Below are 23375 nucleotides of genomic sequence, written 5' to 3' on the forward strand. Positions count from 1 at the left end.
ATAAGATCACCTGGGCCTATGCTATTGTTGATAATTCAAAAATTGAATTGCTAAAATAACTTTTATATAATTAAAATAACAAATGAGAAAAATAACTTTAGGAAATCCTTAGAATTAATTTTAAATGCTTTAAAAATCCTATTCTAGTAATTTTAAACAAGTTAATGAAAAACTGAAAAATACTTACCCTTAGCTATCATAAATGCAGCTAGTACCAGAACAATTAAATAAAGCAAGGCAAATATCACTGCAGCAAGGCACCATGGAGACTCTGCCCAAAGAGAGAAAGGTGATTCACTATGATGATCAATGGAAACAAGACTGAGGAGTTGGGATTAGAAGGAATTTTGGTTAGGAATATTCAACCCGTTAAATTGGAATGAAATCTAAACCCATGGGAGTACTGCATTGTTGGTATTCCCCAGTCTGTTAGGAAAACTCTAAAAATTACTTGAAAATTTGGATATAGCCAGGGAAAATATGAATATTTTTATGTAGGAATGTTATTGAACTAACAAGTTGCTCTATTAAAGAAATTTTATAATTAAAAAGAGCACTTCAGAAATCCTACTAGGGATTTAATTCATCACCCTCCTTTAATTAAAAAAATATTTCTTCCATCTTTGTAGCAGAACTAGGTTAAGAATAAAACTTCTGGGCTTCCCTGGTGGCACAGTGGTTAAGAATCCGCCTGCCAACACAGGGGACACGGGTTTGAGCCCTGGTCTGGGAAGATCCCACATGCCACAGAGCAACTAAGCCCGTGCACCACAATTACTGAGCCTGCACTCTAGAGCCCGCGAGCCACAACTACTGAGCCCGCATGCTGCAACTACTGAAACCCGCGCACCTAGAGCCTGTGCTCCGCAACAAGAGAAGCCACTGCAATGAGAAGCCAGAGCACTGCAACGAAGAGTAGCCCCCCGCTCGCAGCAACTAGAGAAAACGCGGGCGCAGCAACGAAGACCCAACGCAGCCAAAAATAAATAAAAATTAACAACAACAAAAAAAGGATAAAACTCCTATGTTAGCTGTTGGCCCTGACAGACACTCTGTGACAGTTTTGATAAAAGTCTAGTTATTATGACATACCTCACAAGCTCCATTTTGTTTTTAGAAAAACTGCAGGATTAAAGGAGCACTTACCTTTTGCAAAGCTAAAATATCAAACCCAAAAAGTATCTATGAAACATTCTTGATTCTATGGCTATGGTACATCATTTTAAGCCATTGTCGATTGTTCAAACAAAATGATCAGTAGTTCATTGTTCATTCTCATTTGCTCTTAACACAGCACTTTAGGTCACTATGACCAGTTTAAAAGACTTTGTATGAGAGATAAATCCAATTCAGAGATTAGTCTGCAAATATTTGTTCTCATGACTAGTTCATTAAAATATTAAGGCAAAAAAGGGAATCTAGAGTTCTAAGTGTTTTTACCTTTTGTTTTTAAAATCCTAGTTATATTTCTCTTCTGAATATTTGAAGAACCATGAACTTTGAGTTCTGAGTATGTTATACTTTCATCACAAGAGTCTAGAAAACATATTAGAAAAATGCATGCGATAATAATTATAATTTATATATACACATGTATATATATATACATTCTTTTATGACATATAGACATACAATTAAAAGCATGTTAGAAATCATAAACAAAAATTGCCCCCATTTCAGGCTTATAAGAAAGTTTTAAAATTGGCTCAATTAGGTAGTTGCTTTGTGAAATGTGACGTTTTTTTCTTCTTTAATCCTTAGTTTCTTATCTATAAATAGGAATAACAATAGTATTTATTTATAGATATATTGTGGAGATTAAGTTAATGTATATAAAGTCAATAGCATAGCACTTGGAGCAATAAACATGCAATAAGTGTTATTATTGTAAAAGTGGTCATAGTAGTAGTGTAGAATAGTAATTGTAAGAATAGAATGGACAATATCGTCAGGAGTAAAACTGGTTGCAGAAGCAAGAGTAGAAATTTAAAAATTAATTTAAATACCTGTAATGTAAATGTCTACAATTGTTCCTTCTTATAGTGGAATTTAATCTTAATGAAAGAAGCATGAGAAAAAAAATCATCTAATTCTTGCTAGGTAGATAAATTTTCTTAGCAACATATTGCATGTACTTCTTCAGTGCAAATGAAGCAGAATTCACAGCCACAAAGTCAATAACATTTTTCCAAGTAATATTAAATCTAACTCCATTGTAAATGTTCACTTAACAGACAATGATTCAAATTTAAATCCCCTTAAACTAGAAAATTTTAAATTCAAATAAAGGCAAAAGATTTTTAACTCTTCCTCTAAAAGTATCTAGCTATGGACTTTGTTATTTATATTATTTTCTCATTAAATAAAGGGATTTCTTAGCAATAGCAGCAGTACCTCTATTTATTTCGTGCAATTCCTCTGGCAAAGGTTGATGATCAGTACAGGGTCTGGATGGTGCTGGTGTCTCTGGTCCCATAGCTGAACTTAGGCTGCATGGATCAGATGATGAACAGAGGGTTAGAATGAAACAGGATCAAGGAAATAGATCTCTTCATACTGTAACATCAGACAGGATGTTTACTCTAAATTTAATATGTAAAGTACTTTTTACACTTAAGAAAATAAAAGGCAATGTAATTCAGCCCCTATAGATTAAATTTGTTATTCTTCCATGTATAATGAAGCGCTTTTTTATTTCCAAAGATAAAGTTTAAAAATACATTCTCCATAATGATTTCTTCTCTGCCTTATTTTTCAGAAACAGTGAATGAACAATGAAGACTAAAACACTGTTATGTAAATAAATGATGTATTGTATTTAAATAAAATATAACAAATACTGATTTTTAGAAATATCTTTTTTTGTGGTTATAAATATTCATGCTCATTATTAGAAGGTATCCTAGAGAAAATGAAAATGACATACAACTCTGTTCCCGCAATACATCTGTTGAAATAATTATTCATAACTTTTCTTAGTTTTTCAAGTGACCAATGGCTGTTTTGTTTAAAAAAGTAAAAGGAACAATTTAACTATCAATAAATTAAATAATGAGATAATTTATAACATATGTCTACAAAAAAACTTTCAGTCATTAAGTATAGATGAGACAGTTCTGCAAGTATTGATGTGAATAATGTTCCGTGATATATTAAGTGGAATAATATTCAAATTATTGCAAAATATGATTTTATATTATATTTGGTAGAAAAATATCTGTTGTTATCCATGTGCTTACAGTATAATAATATGTGTCTAACCTGGTAATTTAAGATTGCAATATAATAATATTTAAGTGACTAACTTGGTAAAATTTTATTTTACATATGTAGTTTTCCATTTTTGTGTTGCTGTTTTTAATGAACAAATTTTTTTTATCATTGAAAGGATGAAATTTATGTGCATTAAAGTGTGCACATAAATTTCATCCTCAGCCTAATGTGTGCTCTCAGATATACATACCACAATGACCACAGGGGCCTCTGCCCTCACCTTTGATCAATAGAAATAAACTTCATAGCAAAAGAATATAATTTGACTGGGAGACCATAAGTGTTCTTGGGTCTTGCATTGTTTTGGAAGAGGGTAAAGACAATGATCATTTACAGACATTAATAATTTAAGCACATGTGCTTTAAATTCAAGTAAATGCTAAAAAGATGGAAAGAAAGTATATCTTCAAAAATTATAGAGGAAAACATAAACTGAGAAAAATTAATAAACCCAAAGAAGCTAGAAAGGAGAGGGGGGAAAAGCCTAGAATAGACAGGACAAACAGAAAGCACAAAATTATGATATTGATAAAAAATAAAATGTATCAACAGTAGATGTGGGTGCTGTAAATGCTCTGGTAAAAAGATAAAAATTATCACAGGATTTAAAAAATTTTTTAATGTTTTGTGTTATTTACAAAAGTCATATCTAGTAGATAAGAGTGCACAATGGTTGAAAATAAAGGATAAAAATATATATAATGCAAACACTAATCAAATTAAAGCAGTTATAGCTTTCGATATCTGACAAAATACACTTTAATGCAAAATGTAGTATTTAAGGTGGGTTTCTTGATAATAATGAAAGTTTCAATTCAACAGTAATCATAATTTTAATATAACTTTTTAATATAACTTCAAAATGTAGCAAGGATAAATAATATATATATACAGAAGGGGCAATAAACAAAACACATTCAAAGCCTTTTTCCTAGTGCTGCTTTTGGAAATGTATCATTGTTCTTGGTCTTCTTCAGTTTTTTATTATAATGTGATTTTTGTGAACTATTTTTCTCTCTTTTATCTTGTTAATGTTAATTAGACTTCATAAATCTGTAGGTTGTTGTCTCATTATCACTGCTTTGAAAAAGCCTTTGCTGTTAATTTTACAGAAAACACTTTTCCTCTTCACTCTTTCTGAAATGCTGCTTTCTAAACACGTTTATTTAAGTTGCTTTATGTTTTTATTTTTCATAATTTCTATCTTTTTGTCACTGTGTGCTATATTTTAAACAATGCTTCAGAAATATCTTCCAATTCATTAACTTTCTCTTCATCTGTGTCAAAGTAGATGGTAAACCTATCCAATATTTATTTTATTTTATTAGTAATTCTATTTAGTGCTTTTTCAAATCTGCTTGGTCATTTTAAAAGTTTCTTTTTCTCTAAACACATTGCCCAATTTGTCTTATATTACTTTCAACACAGTAAATGTAGCTAACTTATGCATATCTGATTATTGCAGTAATAATTTTGTGAATATCTTCTGCTGTTGTTTTTATTCCTGCTGGTTCTTTCTAAGGTTTCTTGTTTACTTGTGTGCTTAGTTTTTTAGTTTGTTTGTTTCCGACTCAGATTTTCATCTTTCTCACTAATTTATTTATGAGAGCTTATTAAACCTGCAATGAAAGAATTGTCCCAGAGAATATTTACATTTTCTTTTGCTAGGTGACCAAGAAACATTAGTAATTTTGAACACATTTAAAATAAAACCTTGGAGGAGTGATGTCACCAAGATGGAAACATAGGTCATTTCTGATTCCAGTCACCCTCAAAGAAGACATCTAGCAACTACCCATAGACAAGACACTGTGAAAATCCTAGAACATGAGAGTGAGGGTGAAGCTCCCCTACAGAGACCAAGAAGGACCGCATTTGAAGGGTAAAAGGAATGGCTACATTCTGCCCACAACAGATGCGATAAATCCCATTAAGAGAATGAAAAAACAATCTTATGATAATCTCAGTAGATGCAGAAAAGGCATTTGACAAAATTCAGCATCCATTCATGATAAAAACTCTTAACAATTTATGTATAGAAGGAACATACCTCAATATAATCAAGGCTTTATATGACAAGTCCACATCATACTCAGTGGTGAAACGTTGAAAACTTTTCTTCTAACCTGAGGAACAAAACAAGGGTGCTCACTCTTACTACTCCTATTCGACATAGTACTGAAAGTCCTAGCTAGAGCAATCAGGCAAGAAAAAGACATAAAAGGCATCAGAATTGGAAAGCAGAAGTAAAATTTTCTCTGTTTTCAGATGACATGATTTTACATAAAGAAAATGCTAAAGGCTCAATCAAAAATGTGTTAGATCTAATTAATGAATTTAGTAAAGTTGCAGTATACAAAATTAACATAAAATCAGTAGCATTTCTATACACTATCAACAAATGATCTGAAAAATAAAGACAACAATCCTATTTACCATAGCATCAAAAACAATAAAATACTTAGAAATAAATTTAATCAAGGTGAAAGCTCTCTATTCTGAAAACTATAAGATGAAAGAAACTGAAAAATATGCAAATAAATGGAAATATATCTCATGTTCATGGATTGGAAGAATTAATATTGTTAAAATGTTCATGCTACCCAAAGCCATACTTCCTGATTTGAAACTATATCAGAAAGCTATAGTAATCAAAACAGCATGGTGGCATAAAAGCAGACACATAGACCAATGGAACAGAATGGAGAGCCCAGAGATACACCTTTGCATATGTGACCAGTTAACATTTGACAAGAGAGACAAAAACACTCAATGGAGAAATGACAGTCTCTTCAATAAACAGTGCTTGGAAAATTGGATATTCACATGCAAAACAATGAAGGTAGACCTTTGTCTTAACTACTCACAAATATTAACTCAAAATGAATTAAAAACTTAAATATAAGACCTGAAATCAAAACTCCTGGAAGTAAACATAGGGAAAAGTCTTCTTTAAATGTGTCTCGGCAAAGTTTTTTGGACATAACAACAAAAGCACAAGCAACAAAAGCAAAGTGGGATTGCATCAAGCCAAAAGCTTCTGCACACCAAAAGAAATGATCAACAAAATGAAAAGCCAATCTACTGAATGGAGAGAAAATATTTACAAAACACATCTAACAAGGGGTTGCTATTAAAATAGATAAGGAATTCATACAACTCAATAGCAAAACAAAACAAACAAAAAACGACTCCAAACCCCACAAATAATTCAATTAAATAATGCCAAAGGACCTGAATAGATATTTTCTCAAAGAATGGTCAACAGGTAAATGAATTCACTCAATACCACTAATTATTTGGGAAATGTAAATCAAAATCGCAATGAGATATCACCTCACACCTGTTAAAATGGCTATAATCAAAAAGACAAAAGATAACAAATGGCAAGAATGTGGAGAAAAGGAACACTTGTGCACTGTTGTTGGAAATGTAAGTTGGCATAACCACTATGGAAAACAGTACAGAATTCCTAAAAATCAAAAATTAAACTACCAAAATTACTATCCTAAAGAGATATCTGCACCTCCATGTTCTTTGCAGCACTATTTATAACAGCCAAGACATGAAACAACCTAAATGTCCATTGACAAATAAATGGATAAAGAAAATGTGATATAGATATCACATACGTATATATATACACACACACAATGGAATATTATTCAGCCATAAAAAGAAGGAAATCCTGTCAATTGTGGTAAAATGGATGAAATTTGAGGGTGTTATGCTAAGTTAAATAAATCAGGCAGAGTAATACAAACACTGTATGATCTCCCTTATATGTGAATCTAAAACAAAACAAAACAAAAAAACCTCATAGAAATAGAGACAAGATTTGTGGTTGCCAGAGGCTGGGTGAGGTGAATGGGGGAAGTACATAAAGGAGGTCAAAGGGTACAAACTTCCAGTTATAAGATAAATTATGGGGAGGTAATGTACAGTATAATAACTATAGTTAACAGTACTGTATTGTATATTTGAAAGTTACTAAGAGAGATCTTAAAAGTTCTAATCACAAGGGGAAAATGGTAACTATGTAAGGTAATTGATGTTAAAGTTTATTATGTTAATCATTTTGCAACATATACATATATCAAATGATTATGTTGTACACCTTAAGCTTACACAATATTATATATCAGTTATATCCAATAAGGTGGAAAAAAACAAAAAATAAAATCTTGGCTTGGTGATCTTTTCAACCAAAGAGGTGGTGTTAATACTGCCTGGAAATCCACAAGAAGCCTGGCTTCAGGAGTGCTATTTTAAGAAAGAAATTTTCCTTTTAGTAATTTAGGGGAAGCTGATTTTGTTTAAATTTACCCTTATCCTAAGAATGTAGTGAGGGTTGCCAGATTCAGAAAATAAACATACTTTGAAAAAATAAAGATTCTCTACAAATTCACTATCTCAACTCACTTATAAAAGCCATTATATATTAAAATATCAATTTTCCTTACAACCAGCAAGAGTTTTAGTGGGTTAGTTAACCCACATATCAATAGCAGACAATAAATAGATCAGATACATGTGACACAAAGCAGAGAAGAGTGGTTTTTTAAATGAAAATAATATATTTTGATATAATAATATTTTAAAAACTTCAATGTAATGTCAATCATGGCTTTACCAAAAATGTCAGAGCTATCATTGATATAACAATTAGTTTTTAAAACATGTTTGCATTAAATGTGGCAGACTGAATGACTTCCCTGGTGGTCAAGTGGTTATGACTCTGCGCTCCCAATGCAGAGGGCACAGGTTCCATCCCTCACTGGGGAACTAAGATTCCACATGCCACACCATGCAGCCAAAAAAAATAAAAAACAACCAAAAAGATTGTAGCTACTGAGAAACCAGTTAGGAGCATGAATATTTTCCCACATAGTAGACATAATTATAATTCTTGATCTAGAGTTTGATATATATATACACTTCTTTATCCACTCATCTGTTGATGGACACATAGGTTGCTTCCATGTCTTGGCTCTTGTAAGTAGTGCTGCTATGAACATTGGGGTGTATGTATCTTTCCAAATTAGTGTTTTGTTTTTTTCCACATATATACCCAGGAGTGGAATTGCTGCACCATATAGTAGTTCTATTTTTAGTTTTCTGAGGAACCTCCATATTGTTTTCCACAGTGGTTGCACCAATTTACTTTCCCACCAACAGTGTACAAGCGTTCTCTTTTCTCCACATCCTCTCCAACATTTGTTATTTGTAGACTTGATGATGGCCATTCTGACAGATGTGAGGTGGTATCTCATTGTTGTTTTAATTTTCATTTCTCTAATAATTAGTGATGTTGAGCATCTTTTCATCGGCCTGTTAGACATCTGTATGTCTTCTTTGGAGAAGTGTCTATTTAGGTCTTCTGCTTATTTTTTGACTGCGTTTTTTTTTTGATATTGAGTTGTATAAAAGAATGAAATTCTGTCATTTACAGCAATGTGGATGGACATAGAGAATATGCTTAGAGAAGTCAGAGTAATATACTGTATTATATTACTTATATGTGTAATCTAAAAAATAATACAAATGAACATATATGCAATACAGAAACAGACTCACAGATATAAAAAACAAACTAGTGGTTACCAAAGGGAAGAGGCAAGGAAGAAGGGGAAATTAGATGTATGGGATTAAGAGACACAAACTACTCTGTATAAAATAGATAAACAACAAGGATACATTGTATAGCATAAGGATATATTGTATAGTCATTATCTTATAATAACTTTCAAAGGAGTATAATCGGTAAAAACACTGAATCACTATGCTGTACACCTAAAACTAATATAACATTGTAAATCAATTATACTTTAAAAAATACAAAGAATAAGTAAAATAAATTTGTTAAAGGCCACTAAGAATCGTAGTGAGATTTGAGATCCTGATGCAAATTAGCACCAGGCACTTTGAATCGCTACATCAGATATATGCAACCTGAACGCAGAAAGAGAGAAGATGGAATTTAATTCAGCTGAGTGCAAGTTAATTAGGTATACACACTGGAAAATGAGCAGCTAGTGACAATGCAATCATACATGAGACTCACTATAAGGTCTAAGTTTATGTGACTAAGTCATGTCAGTGGTGATGAATAAGGAGAAAATAAAAGTTAAGAGATTAGTGCCTTAATGACATTCAAAAAGAAATTCAGTGGAATGAAGAAAGTTAATAGAAAGGATAAACGTTATCCTCATAAATTTTTAAGATATTTAATGTTCCAAAGATGGATTTGCTTCTGATCTTCTGTCTCAAATTAATGGACCCCTTGAGACTGAGATACATTTTTCTGGATTTCCACTACTGATTCTCAAACTTGTATGGCACATTGAGAACTCTAAAATATGTTCATTGAGTTAAGGAATGGAGGGCGGAAGGGGAAAAGAAATAAATAAACAGATGTCATTATTTGACTTCCTAATTACATAGTCACTTTTATTTTTTTATTTTTTACATCTTTATTGGAGAATAATTGCTTAACAATGTTGTGTTAGTTTCTGCTGTATAATAAAGTGAATAAGCTATATGTATACATACATCCCCATACCCCTCCCTCTTGTGTCTCTCTCCCACCCTCCCTATCCCACCCCTCTAGGTGGTCACAAAGCACCAAGCTCATCTCCTTGTGCTACGCAGCTGCTTCCCACTAGCTATCTCTTTTATATTTGGTAGTGTATACATGTCAATGCTACTCTCTCACTTCATCCCAGCTTACCCTAACACCCCTCCGTGTCCTCAAGTGCATTCTCTACGTCTGTGTCATTATTCCTGTCCTGTCCCTAGGTTCATCAGAACCTTTTTAAAAATTCCATACATATGTGTTAGCATATGGTATTTGTTTTTCTCTTTCTGACTTACTTTACTCTGTATGACAGACTATAGGTCCATCCACCTCAGTACAAATAACTCAATTTCATTTCTTTTTATGGCTGAGTAATATTCCACTGTGTATATGTGCCACATCTCCTTTATCCATTCATCTGCTGATGGACACTTAGGTTGCTTCCATGTCCTGGCTACTGTAAATAGAGCTGCAATGAACATTGTGGTGCAGGTCCCTTTTGAATTTGGTTTTCTCAGGGGATATGCACAGTAGTGGGGTTGCTGGGTCATATGGTAGTTCTATTTTTGGTTTTTTAAGGAACCTCCATACTGTTATCCATAGTGGCTCTATCAATTTACATTCACACTAACAGTGCAAGAGGGTCCATTTTTCCACACACTCTCCAGCATTTTTGGTTTGTAGATTTTTTGATGATGGCCATTCTGACCGGTGTGTGTTGATACCTCATTGTGGTTTTGATTTGCATTTCTCTAATGATTAGTGCTGTTGAGCATTCATTCACGTGTTTGTGGGCACTCTGCATATCTTCTTTGGAGAAATGTCTATTTAGGTCTTCTGTCCATTTTTGGATTGGGCTGTTTGTTTTTTTGATACTGAGCTGCATGCATTGGTTGTAAATTTTGGAGATTAATCCTTTGTCAGTTGTTTCATTTGCAAATATTTTCTCCCATTCTGAGGGTTGTCTTTTTGTCTTATTTATCATTTCCTTTGCTGTGCAAAGCCTTTAAGTTTCGTTAGGTCCCATTTGTTTATCTTTGTTTTTATTTCCATTACTCTAGGAGGTGGATCAAAAAGGATATTGCTGTGATTTATATAATAGAGTATTCTGCCTATGTTTTCCTCTAAGAGTTTTATAGTGTCTGGCCTTACATTTAGGTCTTTAATGCATTTTGAGTTTATTTTTGTGTATGGGGTTAGGGAGTATTCTAATTTCATTCTTTTACATGTAGCTGTCCAGATTTCCCAGCTCCACTTATTGAAGAGGCTGTCTTTTCTCCATTCTATGTTCTTGCCTCCTTTGCTGTAAATTAGGTGGCTATATGTGCATGGGTTTACCTCTGGGCTTTCTAACCTGTACCATTGATCTATATTTCTGTTTTTGTGCCAGTACCATACTGTCTTGATTACTGTAGTTTTGTAGTATAGTTAGAAGTCAGAGAGCCTGATTCCTCCAGCTCCGTTTTTCTTTCTCAAGATTGCTTTGGCTATTCAGGGTCTATTGTGTTTCCATACAAATTGTAAAATTTTTTTTCTAGTTCTGTGAAAAATGCCATTGGTAGTTTGATAGGAATTGCATTCAATCTGTGATTGCTTTGGGTGGTATAGTCATTTTCATAATGTTGATTCTTCGACTCCAAGAACGTGGTATATCTCCCCATCTGTTTGTATACTCTTTGATTTCTTTCATCAGTGTCTTATAGTTTTCTGCATAGAGGTCTTTTTTTCTCCTTAGGTAGGTTTATTCCTAGGTATTTTATTCTTTTTGTTGCAGTAATAAATGGGAGTGCTTCCTTAACTTCTCTTTCAGATTCTCCATTGTTAGTGAATAAGAATGCAAGAGACTTCTGTGCGTTAACTTTGTATCCTGCTACTTTACCAAATTCACTGATTAGCTCTAGTAGTTTTCTGGTAGCATCTTTGGGATTCTCTGTGTATAGTATCATGTAATCTGCAAACAGTGACAGTTTTACTTCTTCTTTTCTGATTTGGATTCTTTTTCTTTCTTTTTCTTCTCTGATTACTCTGGCTAAAACTTCCAAAATTATGTTGAATAATAGTGGTTAGAGTGGGCACCCTTGTCCTGTCCCTGATCTTAGAGGTTTCAGTTTTTCACCATTGAGAACGATGTTGGCTGTGGGTTTGTCATATATGGCCTTTATTATGTTGAAGTAGGTTCCCTCTATGCCCACTTTCTGGAGAGTTTTTATCATAAATGGGTAATGTATTTTGTTGAAAGCTTTGAAGAAAGCTTTGAAGAAAGATATTGAAGAATCCTTGCATTCCTGGGATAAACCCCACTTGATCATGTTGTATGATCCTTTTAACGTGCTGTTGGATTCTGTCTGCTAGTATTTTGTTGAGGTTTTTTGCATCTATTTTCATCATTCGTATTGGCCTGTAGTTTTCTTTTTATGTGACATGTTTGTCTGGTGTTTGTATCAGGGTGATGGTGGCCTCGTAGAATGAGTTTGGGAGTGTTTCTCCCTCTGCTATATTTTAGAAGTTTGAGAAGGATAGGTGTTAGCTCTTCTCTAAATGTTTGATAGAATTCGCCTGTGAAGCCATCTAGTCTTGGGCTTTTGTTTGTTGGAAGATTTTTAATCACAGTTTCAATTTCAGTGCTGGTGATTAGTCTCTTTATATTTTCTGTTTCCTCCTGGTTCAGTCTCGGAAGGTTGTGCTTTTCTAAGAATTAGTCCATTTCTTCCAGGTGACCCATTTTATTGGCATATAGTTGCTTGTAGTAATCTCTCATGATCCTTTGTATTTCTGTAGTGTCAGTTGTTACTTCTCCTTTTTCCTTTCTAATTCTGATGATTTAAGTCTTCTGCCTTCTTTTCTTGATGAGTCTGGCTAATGGTTTATCAATTTTGTATATCTTCTCAAAGAACCAGCTTTTAGGTTTATTGATCTTTGCTATTGTTTCCTTTTTCATTTATTTCTGATCTGGTCTTTATGATTTCTTTCCTTCCGTTAACTTTGGGATTTCTTTTGTTCTTCTTTCTCTAATTGCTTTAGGTGTAAGGTTAGGTTGTTTATTTGAGATGTTTCTTGAGGTAGGATTGTATTGGTATAAACTTCCCTCTTAGAACTGCTTTTGCTGCATCCCATAGGTTTTGGGTCGTCATGTTTTCACTGTCATTTGTTTCTAGGTATTTTTTGATCTCCTCTTTGATTTATTCAGTGATCTCTTGGTTATGTAGTAGCATATTGTTTAGCCTCCATGTGTTTGTATTTTTTACAGATTTTTTCCTGTAATTGTTATCTAATCTATAGCCTTGTGGTCGGAAAAGATACTTGATATGATTTCAGTTTTCTTAAATTTACCAAGGCTTCATTTGTGACCCAGGATATGATCTATCCTGGAGAATGTTCCATGTGTACTTGAGAAGAAACTGTATTCTGTCGTATTTGGATAGAATGTCCTAAAAATATCAATTAAATCCTTCTGGTCTAATGTGTCATTTAAAGCCTGTGTTTCCTTATTTATTTTCATTTTGGATGATCTGTCCATTGGTGAAAGTGGGGTGCTAAAGTCCCCTACTATGATTGTGTTACTGTCGATTTCCCCTTTTATGGCTGTTAGCATTTGCCTTATGTATTGAGGTGCTCCTATGTTGGGGGCATAAATATTTACAATTGTTATATCTTCTTCTTGGATTGATCCTTTGATCATTACATAGTGTCTTTCTTTGTCTCTTGTAATAGTCTTTATTTTAAAGTCTATTTTGTCTGATATGAGTATTGCTACTCCAGCTTTCTTTTGATTTCCATTTGCATGGAATATTTTTTCCAACCCCTCACTTTCAGTCTGTATGTGTCCCTGGGTCTGAAGTGCATCTCTTGTAGACAGCATATATAAGGGTCTAGTTTTCATATCCATTCAGCCAGTCTGTGTCTTTTGCTTTGAGCATTTAATCCATTTTCATTTAAGGTAATTATCGATATGTATGTTCCTGTTACCATTTTCTTGATTGTTTTGTGTTTGTATTTTTAGATCCTTTTCTTCTCTGGTGTTTCCTGCCTAGAGAAGTTCCTTCAGCATTTGTTGTAAAGCTGGTTCAGTGATGCTGAATTCTCTTAACTTTTGCTTGTCTGTAAAGGTTTTAATTTCTCTGTCAAATCTGAATGAGATCCTTGCTGGGTAGAGTAATCTTGGTTGTTGGTTTTTCCCTTTCACCATGTTAAATATGTCCTGCCACTCCCTTCTGGCTTGCAGAGTTTCTGCTGAAAGATCAGCTGTTAACCTTATGGGGATTCCCTCGTATGCCATTTGTTGCTTTTCCCTTGCTGCTTTTAATATTTTTTCTTTTGTGTTTAATTTTTTATAGTTTGATTAATATGTGTCGTGGCATGTTTCTCCTTGTATGGGACTCTCTGCACTACCTGGACTTGACTGACTGTTTCCTTTCCCATGTTAGGGAAGTTTTCAACTATAATCTCTTCAAATATTTTCTCAGACCGTTTCTCTCTTCTTCTGGGACCCCTATAATTCGAATGTTGGTGCATTTAATGTTTTCTCAGAGGTCTCTGAGACTGTCCTCAGTTCTTTTCATTCTCTTTTCTTTATTCTTTTTTGCAGTAGTTTTTTCCTCTATTTTATCTTCCAGGTCACTTATCCATTCTTCTGCCTCAGTTATTCTGCTATTGATTCCTTCTAAAGAATTTTTAATTTCATTTATTGTGCTGTTCATCATTGTTTGTTTGCTCCATAGTTCTAGATCCTTGTTAAACATTTCTTGTATTTTCTCCATTCTGTTTCCAAGATTTTGGATCATGTTTACTATCATTACTCTGAATTCTTTTTCAGGTAGACTGCCTATTTCCTCTTCATTTGTTTGGTCTGGTGGGTTTTTACCTTGCTCCTTTATCTGCTGCATATTTCTCTGTCTTCTCATTTTGTATAACTTACTTGCTTTGGGTCTCCTTTTTGCAGTCTGCAGGTTTGTAGTTCCTGTTGTTTTTGGTGTTTGCCCCCAGTGGGTGAGGTTTGTTCAGTGGCTTGTGTAGGCTTCTTGGTGGAGGGGACTAGTGCCTGTGTTCTGGTGTGTGGGGCTGGATCTTGTCCCTCTTGTGGGCAGGCCACGTCTGGTGGTGTGTTTTAGGGTGTCTGTGAACTTAGTATGACTTTAGGCAGCCTCTCTGATAATGGGTGAGGTTGTGTTCCTGTCTTGCTAGTTGTCTGGCATGGGGTGTCTAGCACTGGAGGTTGCTGGCCATTAGGTGGAGCTGAGTCTTAGTGTTGAGTTGGAGATCTCTGGAGAGCTCTCACCATTTAATATTACATGGGGCCAGGAGCTCTCTGGTGGTCCATCGTCCTGGACTCAGCTCTCCTACCTCGGAGGCTCAGGCTTGCCACCCATCTGGAGCACCAAGACCCTGCCTACATCATGGCTCAGAAGAAAAGGAAGGGAAAAAAAAAGGATCAGACAGAACCCCAAAACAGACGGTAAAAGCAAAATTAAACAGACAAAATCACACAAAGAAACACACACTCACAAAAAGAGGGAAAAAAAAGGAATAGAGCAACCAAATCAATAAACAAACCCACAAATGAAAACAATCACTGAAAACTAAACTAAGATAAACATAAAACCGAAAACAAATCAAAAGCAGAAAGCAAACCCCAAGTCCAGAGTGCCCCCAATGTCCACCACCTAATTCCAGGGGCACAGAATGCAGCAAAGAAGCATGGAAATGGATGTGGAAGGGGTGTTATGAAGAAAGATGTTAGAATCATAGCCTCTGGTGACAGAGTACTGAAAGTGTCACTGGGAACACATTGCATGCCTTGCAACACTGGTGAGGGTCCAGGCAGATAAACAAAGCCCATGCCAGGTCATTAAATGGAGGGAATTTAATACAGAGAAATATTTACAAAGCAGTTGTAGAGCTGAAAAGACAAACAGGAGAAAGGAGACAGCCCAGAGATGAGAAAAACAGAAAGCTGGGACCATTCCTAGGGCTGGGGGAGCTGAGGGAGCAGGTGGGTTCCCCGAAACCACTTGGCGAGAATGGGGACCACAGTGGATGGTGTGTGCTGGGAGCTGGGAAGGGGCAGCTGTTGCTGATTGGCAGAAGTTAAACCCACATGGCTTGTGTAGCCATGGCAGGAGATGCAGCCTGAAGCAAGTAGAGAAAAGCAAAAACACCAGCCTTCTCCCCACTTCTCACCTTCCAAATGTCAAGCAAGTTGCTCCCATTGACTGAACCTGACTGGAAACTGGTTGGTCCTGGAAACTGTGAAATGTATTTTGCAGGAATCAGCACCTGAGACAGGAGCAGAGCAGGGGAAGGTCGAGGAGGACGAAAAGGATAGTGACGGACACAGGGTGGAAGAAACCAGGTCCCCCAAGGACACAGAAGCACAGTATTTTGGGAGAGATACCTCTCATACCCGATTGCAAGTATGACTTGCTAACACAGTATTTTGTGAAGAGATTCATTGAACCTATCTTGTCTAATCTATATGTCAGCTTCTTTACTGTAACATGTGGGTAGGATCAGTCCAATAAATTATCAATATGGAACCATGTGTAGAAAGGTTCAGTAAGAAGGGAAGGGAGTTTAGAAAAAAGGTTTTTGAAGAAAGAACTGAATATAATTTAATCCCTATACTGACATGGGAGATACACATTGCTAATCAGTTATCCACTTACCCACAATGCTGAAAACCAAAGTATCTATAAAGCAAAATATTTTTAGAAGTTTGGTTCCAAAACCTGAATGAAGCTAATTATGGCTTTTGTTTTATGCATTTTGCTGAGGAAATATTGATGTGCTTGGTTATAGGGTGAACCACCAAATTCCATTGGTACTGTTAATTTACGTATGTATATGCACATATTATATTTTAAAGTACAGAATTGTGACTCGTAAAATATATTTTTCCCAAGGATTTTGGATACAAAATTAGGGACTATATTTGTGTCTTACACACCATTTAATTTTCTGTTCTAACTCTTTAAAGAAATGGCGAGAAAACACTTTATAAAAGAACAATCTCTGATGTATTCTGCTTGATTTCTTGATTTCTCGATTCCTCTCTCCTCTCTCTCTCCCTCTCTCTCGGCTCTATTGGTGTCACCTGCTTAACCGTACTAGCAATCTCTCATGTTCACCTGCATTAGAAGAGCATTGCCTTATTTTTAAAAACACCTTCTATTATTTGTAAAGTAAGTTTTTACTTTAGATCGTGTTCCTGCTAAAATTGATATTTAAGTACAGTACAGTCTTGCTACTGATTGCTAAGAATAGCTTGCTTCTTTTAAAACACTCACTAAAATCATGACTGTCTGATTCCCCTTTTTTTCTGGAACTATTTTTGCTACATTCCTGCTTTCTTTTCCTCTCATGTGAATTGGCTGTCTTGAAGACTTTCTGTTTCAACCACTGTTCTGTCATGGCACTGGTTCAGGGAGGAACTTAGGGAGAAACAGTTCCTTTTGCAAGATTGTATATAAGCACGACCCCCAATAATGCTTGCATGGTATTATTTAACACCTTTCCCCATCGCAGCTTAGGGGTTGTCTTTTGTGTCCTCACTTACTCATTATTTCCATCTACAAAATATCCACCTCTAAGCACTCTATCAGAAGAAAATTCAGGTTAAAAAAAAGACATCATGTAAAATACAACTCTAGTATTTATAGTCTCATTGATGCTTTATGACCATTGTGTTATTTTTCTTTGTGTTTGCCTCTTTCCTCTTCCCTCCTCCTCTCATAGTGGGTAGATGCTGTTATGATTCTGAATTTAGTGCCATTTCCTGTGATCATGTTTGTCTGAATGATAACCATGCAGTTAGTGATAATGATCACCACATCCACGCTTGTAAACCTCACTTTTGGTTCCTTCTCCTCCTTAAGCTTTATCTTCTGTTCCTTGACCAGGTGAACTGCTTCAATTCCCATTATGTTTTTGGTAGTAGCTTCTTGCCTTTGTTTGTTCTTTTTAACAGACATGCTATCTCCTCTGCCCAAAATCCACTCACCTCATCCCAAAGATTGTATGGTCATATCGAGGCTAGTGTAGGTGTTGTGTTACTTCGAGAATCAGCAAATCTGCGGTTGGAAATATTCTGTACTGTACAGTACACCTCTATACACATAGAGCACGTTGAGATGATGCTTGAGGTCTGACCAAGGGGGCAGGGCCATTTCAGAATCGACACGTCATTTCTAATACATTATTTAACTGCGTTTCACCTTTTCAGATGATGGAAATGAATATTAAAGGGGTTCTGTAACCTACTCAAGTTTACAAATCTAACAAGAAACAGAATCAGACGCTGGAAGCCACTGACTTTTGACGTCTCGTCTTTAGCAGGTTGAAAAAGGGCAGAGAATCATCTGATGAGGATCAATTAGAAACTGGTTTTGAATGCAAAACAGTCTGTGTTTGTATTGTCATCTCATTTAACTCTGTGCTGCTATTTTTCTAGATTCTCCGTGTGCCTTGTTCTCATTAGATTATCCCACTGATGCCACAATTTTCATGCTACTGAGGCAGGTGTGTTGATTCTCACCTCAGTTAGTTGTTAAGAGACATTCAATTTTTAATAAATCTACTTATTGCCTGATTCCATTTATATATTCAGACATTCATTCATGAAACAGGTAATTATTTTACAAATCAGACAAGGTGTTGTTCTAAGAGCTGTAGATACAGAAGTAAACAAGACAGGTAAAACCTTTGTTCTCATGCTACTTTTTCTGGCAGTCCTGACAAGACAGACACTATTTTAGAGTCAGAGTTCAATAATATGCACATGAATTTTCCTCCCTTATCCACTTTTTCTGCACTCTTGGAACTAGATTAATAGAAATTTAATTTGTCACACAGAGGAGGTTATAGCAATTTCTTAATTTGAACATACTTTGTCATTTTGTGTGTTTGTTGTTTTTTAGGTCCTGGGACTGCCATAACTGTTTATGCTCAGTTTTATTCATATAATGAACTTCAATAGTTTTTTTAAATGATTAAAAACCTGGGAGAGACCAAGATGTATACGCAGTATAGGCTGCAGTTTTGAAATTAGATGAAAGAGCCACTGGGGGACTGGAAGGGTATGTCTGAGATCAGTACAGTTATTAAACATTATTATTTATAAAATACTTAGAGGAGGCATGGCTCATAGTAAGTATTTGTTGGAGTTTGTTACATAAATACATACATGCATGAATGCAAATTACTGAGAAAATTAGGCTCAACACATATTTCTCATGGAAAGTTTGCAAAAAATATTATGCAAATAATAGAGCATTTTCCCCTTCCTGTTACATGGTACAATAAGCACACAAAATCTCAGAAACATTCATTCCAATAGTTCTTTTAGCAAATAGAGTCCATATTGGTATTTTTCTGCACTAATGGGAAACATCTTTTCTACAGAAGTGTGTGATTTCCAGCATCTGTGAATTTTTATCACCATTAATAGTGATGCCTTAGACAGAAATTGGCAATGAACTTTTGATATCAGAAGTGATTAGAAATACTCCTTTAAGTAACCACCACAGGAGATAATTTATGAGTGTATTGAGGTTCAGAGACTTAATATATTTGAACATCACTAATTTAGGAAAAACCTGTTCTTCATCTTTGGAAAATTAAAAATTTTCCCCATCACTGTTACATTTCCCCATCACTGTTTCTCGTAGAGTTTTAACCATGCATATTAATTATAACTTTTAGCCAGAGTAACTAATTTCTATTACCCAGAGAAAACTACTAGGTAGATAATTAGCAAATGTCTATTATACAAAGCATTTTATAAGACCAGAGGAATTCACGAGCACACATCACTCAACTTTCTGCTGTCATACATATGCATTTGACATCTTAAAGTGACAAAAATAAACACATCTGTTAACATAATATATTTATTTTAAAAATATGTATATGCCTTTCACTGTCTTCAAGTTATTTTACAACTCTGTAAGTTATGGAAAACTGATAGGATATTGTCAAACTCTAGCTATTCTCAACAATAAACACAGTATGATTCCCCATTTGAGGTGTTACTTCAGGAGATTATCAGAATGGCTTTGGTTCTAGTTTGTTTCAGTTTTTTAATATTTTTAAGCATTATCTATACTTTTATAATGAACATTATGGTTTTATAAATAAACATTTGTTTTAATAAAGTTAAAATCCATTTAGAGGAAATGTCAGTAACATCAAATATTAATGCACATTTAATGTATTTAAGGAGAAAAATGAAAACAGAAATAGCTTGGAGTCACTAATTATAACTGACACAACAGGTCAAATGGGAAGGAAAATCATTTATCTGAAACTACAGTTGGTCCAGTCAGAACTAACATGTTATCATAAAAGATATTTCTTTCCTTGTATAAAAAACATATACATATTGACCATGCAAGCCGTCCTGATTGATTATCTTGTGCCTTTCAATTACTTTTTAATTTCAGTAAAATTTGAAAACAATGGAGGGAGAGGATTGTAATCTAAAAATTACAATCTAAAATAATAGAAATGCACCTTGCATTTTTCCCATTTCAAAAAATTAGATGTCAAATTTTACTGTTGGAAAGTTGCTAATATTTTAAACATAACTGCAATCTTAATATATGCTTTTTCATTATTGTTAATGTATTGTTAATGTTTTAATATAATTTAAAACAAGTGTGAAGTTACTATTAGAATTCAGAGTAAATTTATTAGATTGTATTTTTAAAATATCTTTAATATTTATATCTGTACAAAATAAAGGAAAATAGAATGAAATAAAATTGCAAACAAAAAAAAGAAAATATGCATGCAACAGTGGTCATATTAGGATGAAATATCACACAGCATAAGGGAAATCATAAAGGCAGGACTAAAAAAGATGGAGATTAACAATCAAGAAGACATTTAGGTAAGAAGAGAAGTTAAAGAAAATATGTGATTAATGGATTAGATCTGTTAGTGATTCCAAATAATGACTTCTCCATAATTCCAAATAATGACTTCTCCTGCTTTAAATTTAACATTTGACTAGGTTTAAATATATGTTAGTAATGGTACTTTTTGAATATATTTTCATTTTTGATTTGACCAGAACTGGAGAATGTACTAAAATTTTAATTAAAGTTGACATAAAACTAAACTTTCCTGACTAGATAAAATTTGTTAGATTTCTCAAAATGCTTTAGATAACATGAGTAAAAATGATGTATATGAAGCAATGAAACAATATTCAACACTTAGAGAAAACAGTGGAGCAAGATAGTGCAAAGACTTGAAGTAGATAAGTGCTTTTTGCTTTGACCAGAGCCTTTTAACATACATGCTTATCTCATATAGTCTCAGAATTTAATGGCTTACTGCAATAATGATTTTATTATTTCCATGTTTCTGTGGGTTGTTTGGGCAGGGCTCAGCCAAGATAACTCTCGTGTCTGTTCCATATGATGTTGGCTGGGTCATCCATGGGGCTGCTATTTGGACAGACGTATCCATGATGTCACCAGTCATATGTCTGCCCACCAGCTGGGATGGCTGCAAGCCTGAGGCTTGCCTCTCTTTGGTCTTTATTCTCAGACTTTTTTCCCTTCATGGTCATTCATCTTCCATGGCCCCTCTTACCATGTGACCTCTCTAGCATGATAGTCCAGACTGCTTTACATGGTGGCTTAGTTCTTCACAAGATAGAAAGAGCCTCAAGGCCTCTTAACTTGGTTAGGGAACTTGAGAAACATCATATCTACCACATTCTATTGTTTAAAGCAAGTAACAGGTCAGTTCAGATTCAAAGTGGAAGGGGACAACACAAGGGCATGAATACAATAAGATGATATTCTTTGGGGGAAGTTCATATTGTAACAACCTGCCACATACATCAATCAGTTATCAACTTAGTCATGTGTCAGTAAGTGTGAAAACGGAAGTTGAACATCTGCTGTTGCCCTTCAATGTTAGGTGCAGGAGATGCAAAGATAGTAAAACATACTCCAAACCTGATATCCATAGTGTTATGAATTCTGATTCTCTGTAGGATTTAATTCAACCAAAAAGGACTTTTTCACGAGATTGGTTTGGTTCAGGGAAAAAAAAAATCTGGAAATGAGAAGATAGCTCAAACATATCTACTAAATTGTGAGTACTGAAAATCATAAATTTTGAATGTTAGAATGGATGTTTCATCATATAAATAAACTCTTTCGTTTTTTAAAAAAAAATCAGCCTTAGATCTTCAAAGGCAAGTGTGGAGGAAGTTAAATGGGAAAGTACCCCTAGCCTCAGTAATAATACTTCTGGAGTCTGTGCATTTCATTTGTTTACATCTCTACTTAAAATTTTATTTATATAAAAGTTCTGCTCTAAAAGATAAAATTATGAAAATCACTGACTTAAATCTAATCCTTTCACTCTAGAACTGCTGCAACTAAAACCTGGAAAATTGACCTTTTTTGGATCACATACTGGTTAGTTATTTAACTGTGTTTGGAGGTCTTGTCTTCTGATTCCGCATTAGCATTTTTCCCATGAATCTACATGAAACCAGGATCCCTTTCCTGTAGCACTAGCTACAGTGGCTTCAGTTGAGCCTAGCAAAGTCTCTGTACTGTATAACCAGAGTCTGGGGCACCACATGCATCCTACTATCCCTGAGTTCCTTTGAGTTGTATCATGTGCCATTTGTGGTGTTTGTCTTATTTCATCACTGGACCATTAGTGCCCAACATGGGACAGAAATTACTCTTTTGGAAGTGGAACAAGTATTTTTTGCATCCACTTTGGAAGTGGGAAGCATCTTATTTTGGGGGAACAATGATTAGCATTCAGTGGAACAGGATGGTCAATGACAGGGTAATCATGGAAATTATATCTTGGGACTACAGAATCATGGAGTAGAGGATCTACTGAAATATAGAAATCCAACACAGTAAATTTGCTTAAAATCTCAACTACTGAAACAGAAGAGCCAACAAATACCATGTCCACGAGAAGACAGATTAGTCCCTCTCAAACCATGTTATGCCTCCAGGAAGGAAACAGAGCAAGGGGACACTGAAAGGTTATTTCAGAACTTTACTTGGTGCCTGACTGAAGACTCCTATGTCTTTAATAAGAAAGGAGCCACTGTAACTCCACTTATGCTGGTCGTTGTAACCTGAACTAACTGCATTGTTGTCACTGCTGGCATGTAGATAAATTTAATAGTGGCAGCCACTAAAGACACTGCTTGCATCTCACTGCAAATTTCCCAAGCACAGCTCACCGAGACGGATGACTGCTGTACACAATTGTATAGACATTAATTTGGAAACACTTTTGTATTTCCAAGATGGCATCTAGTGTTCATACACACCAGTAGGGCCACTCTTAACCATACTTTTGCTCATGCTTGTCTATGTTTGCACTGTATTCCAGCTCTGAAATTATGGGACCCTGGTCCACTTCTTATTCGTGTGCAGCCACTCTCCTATATTTCCTGGAATTTTCTTTGGTGCTAAAATAGTGAATCCTAGGTGCTTGCTGAGCTCTTCAATCAGGGCAAAGGACAAATAGTCTG

The 23375-nt window shown here is 34.8% G+C and overlaps 1 protein-coding gene across 1 annotated transcript in view; it reads left to right on the forward strand.

The window, feature by feature from the left end:
* KLRD1 (killer cell lectin like receptor D1) overlaps positions 1-23375 on the forward strand; it is a 94032-nt gene that overhangs the window by 26348 nt on the left and 44309 nt on the right. Inside the window, exon 3 of the mRNA XM_029205291.1 lies at positions 16114-16260. Coding sequence (XP_029061124.1) covers positions 16114-16260 — 147 coding nt within the window. The remainder of the gene's footprint in view (positions 1-16113; positions 16261-23375) is intronic.

The sequence above is a fragment of the Monodon monoceros genome, unplaced genomic scaffold (genome assembly GCF_005190385.1).
Source record: "Monodon monoceros isolate NGI ecotype Baffin Bay Population unplaced genomic scaffold, NGI_Narwhal_1 Super_Scaffold_6, whole genome shotgun sequence".
Classification (NCBI taxonomy): Eukaryota; Metazoa; Chordata; class Mammalia; order Artiodactyla; family Monodontidae; genus Monodon; species Monodon monoceros.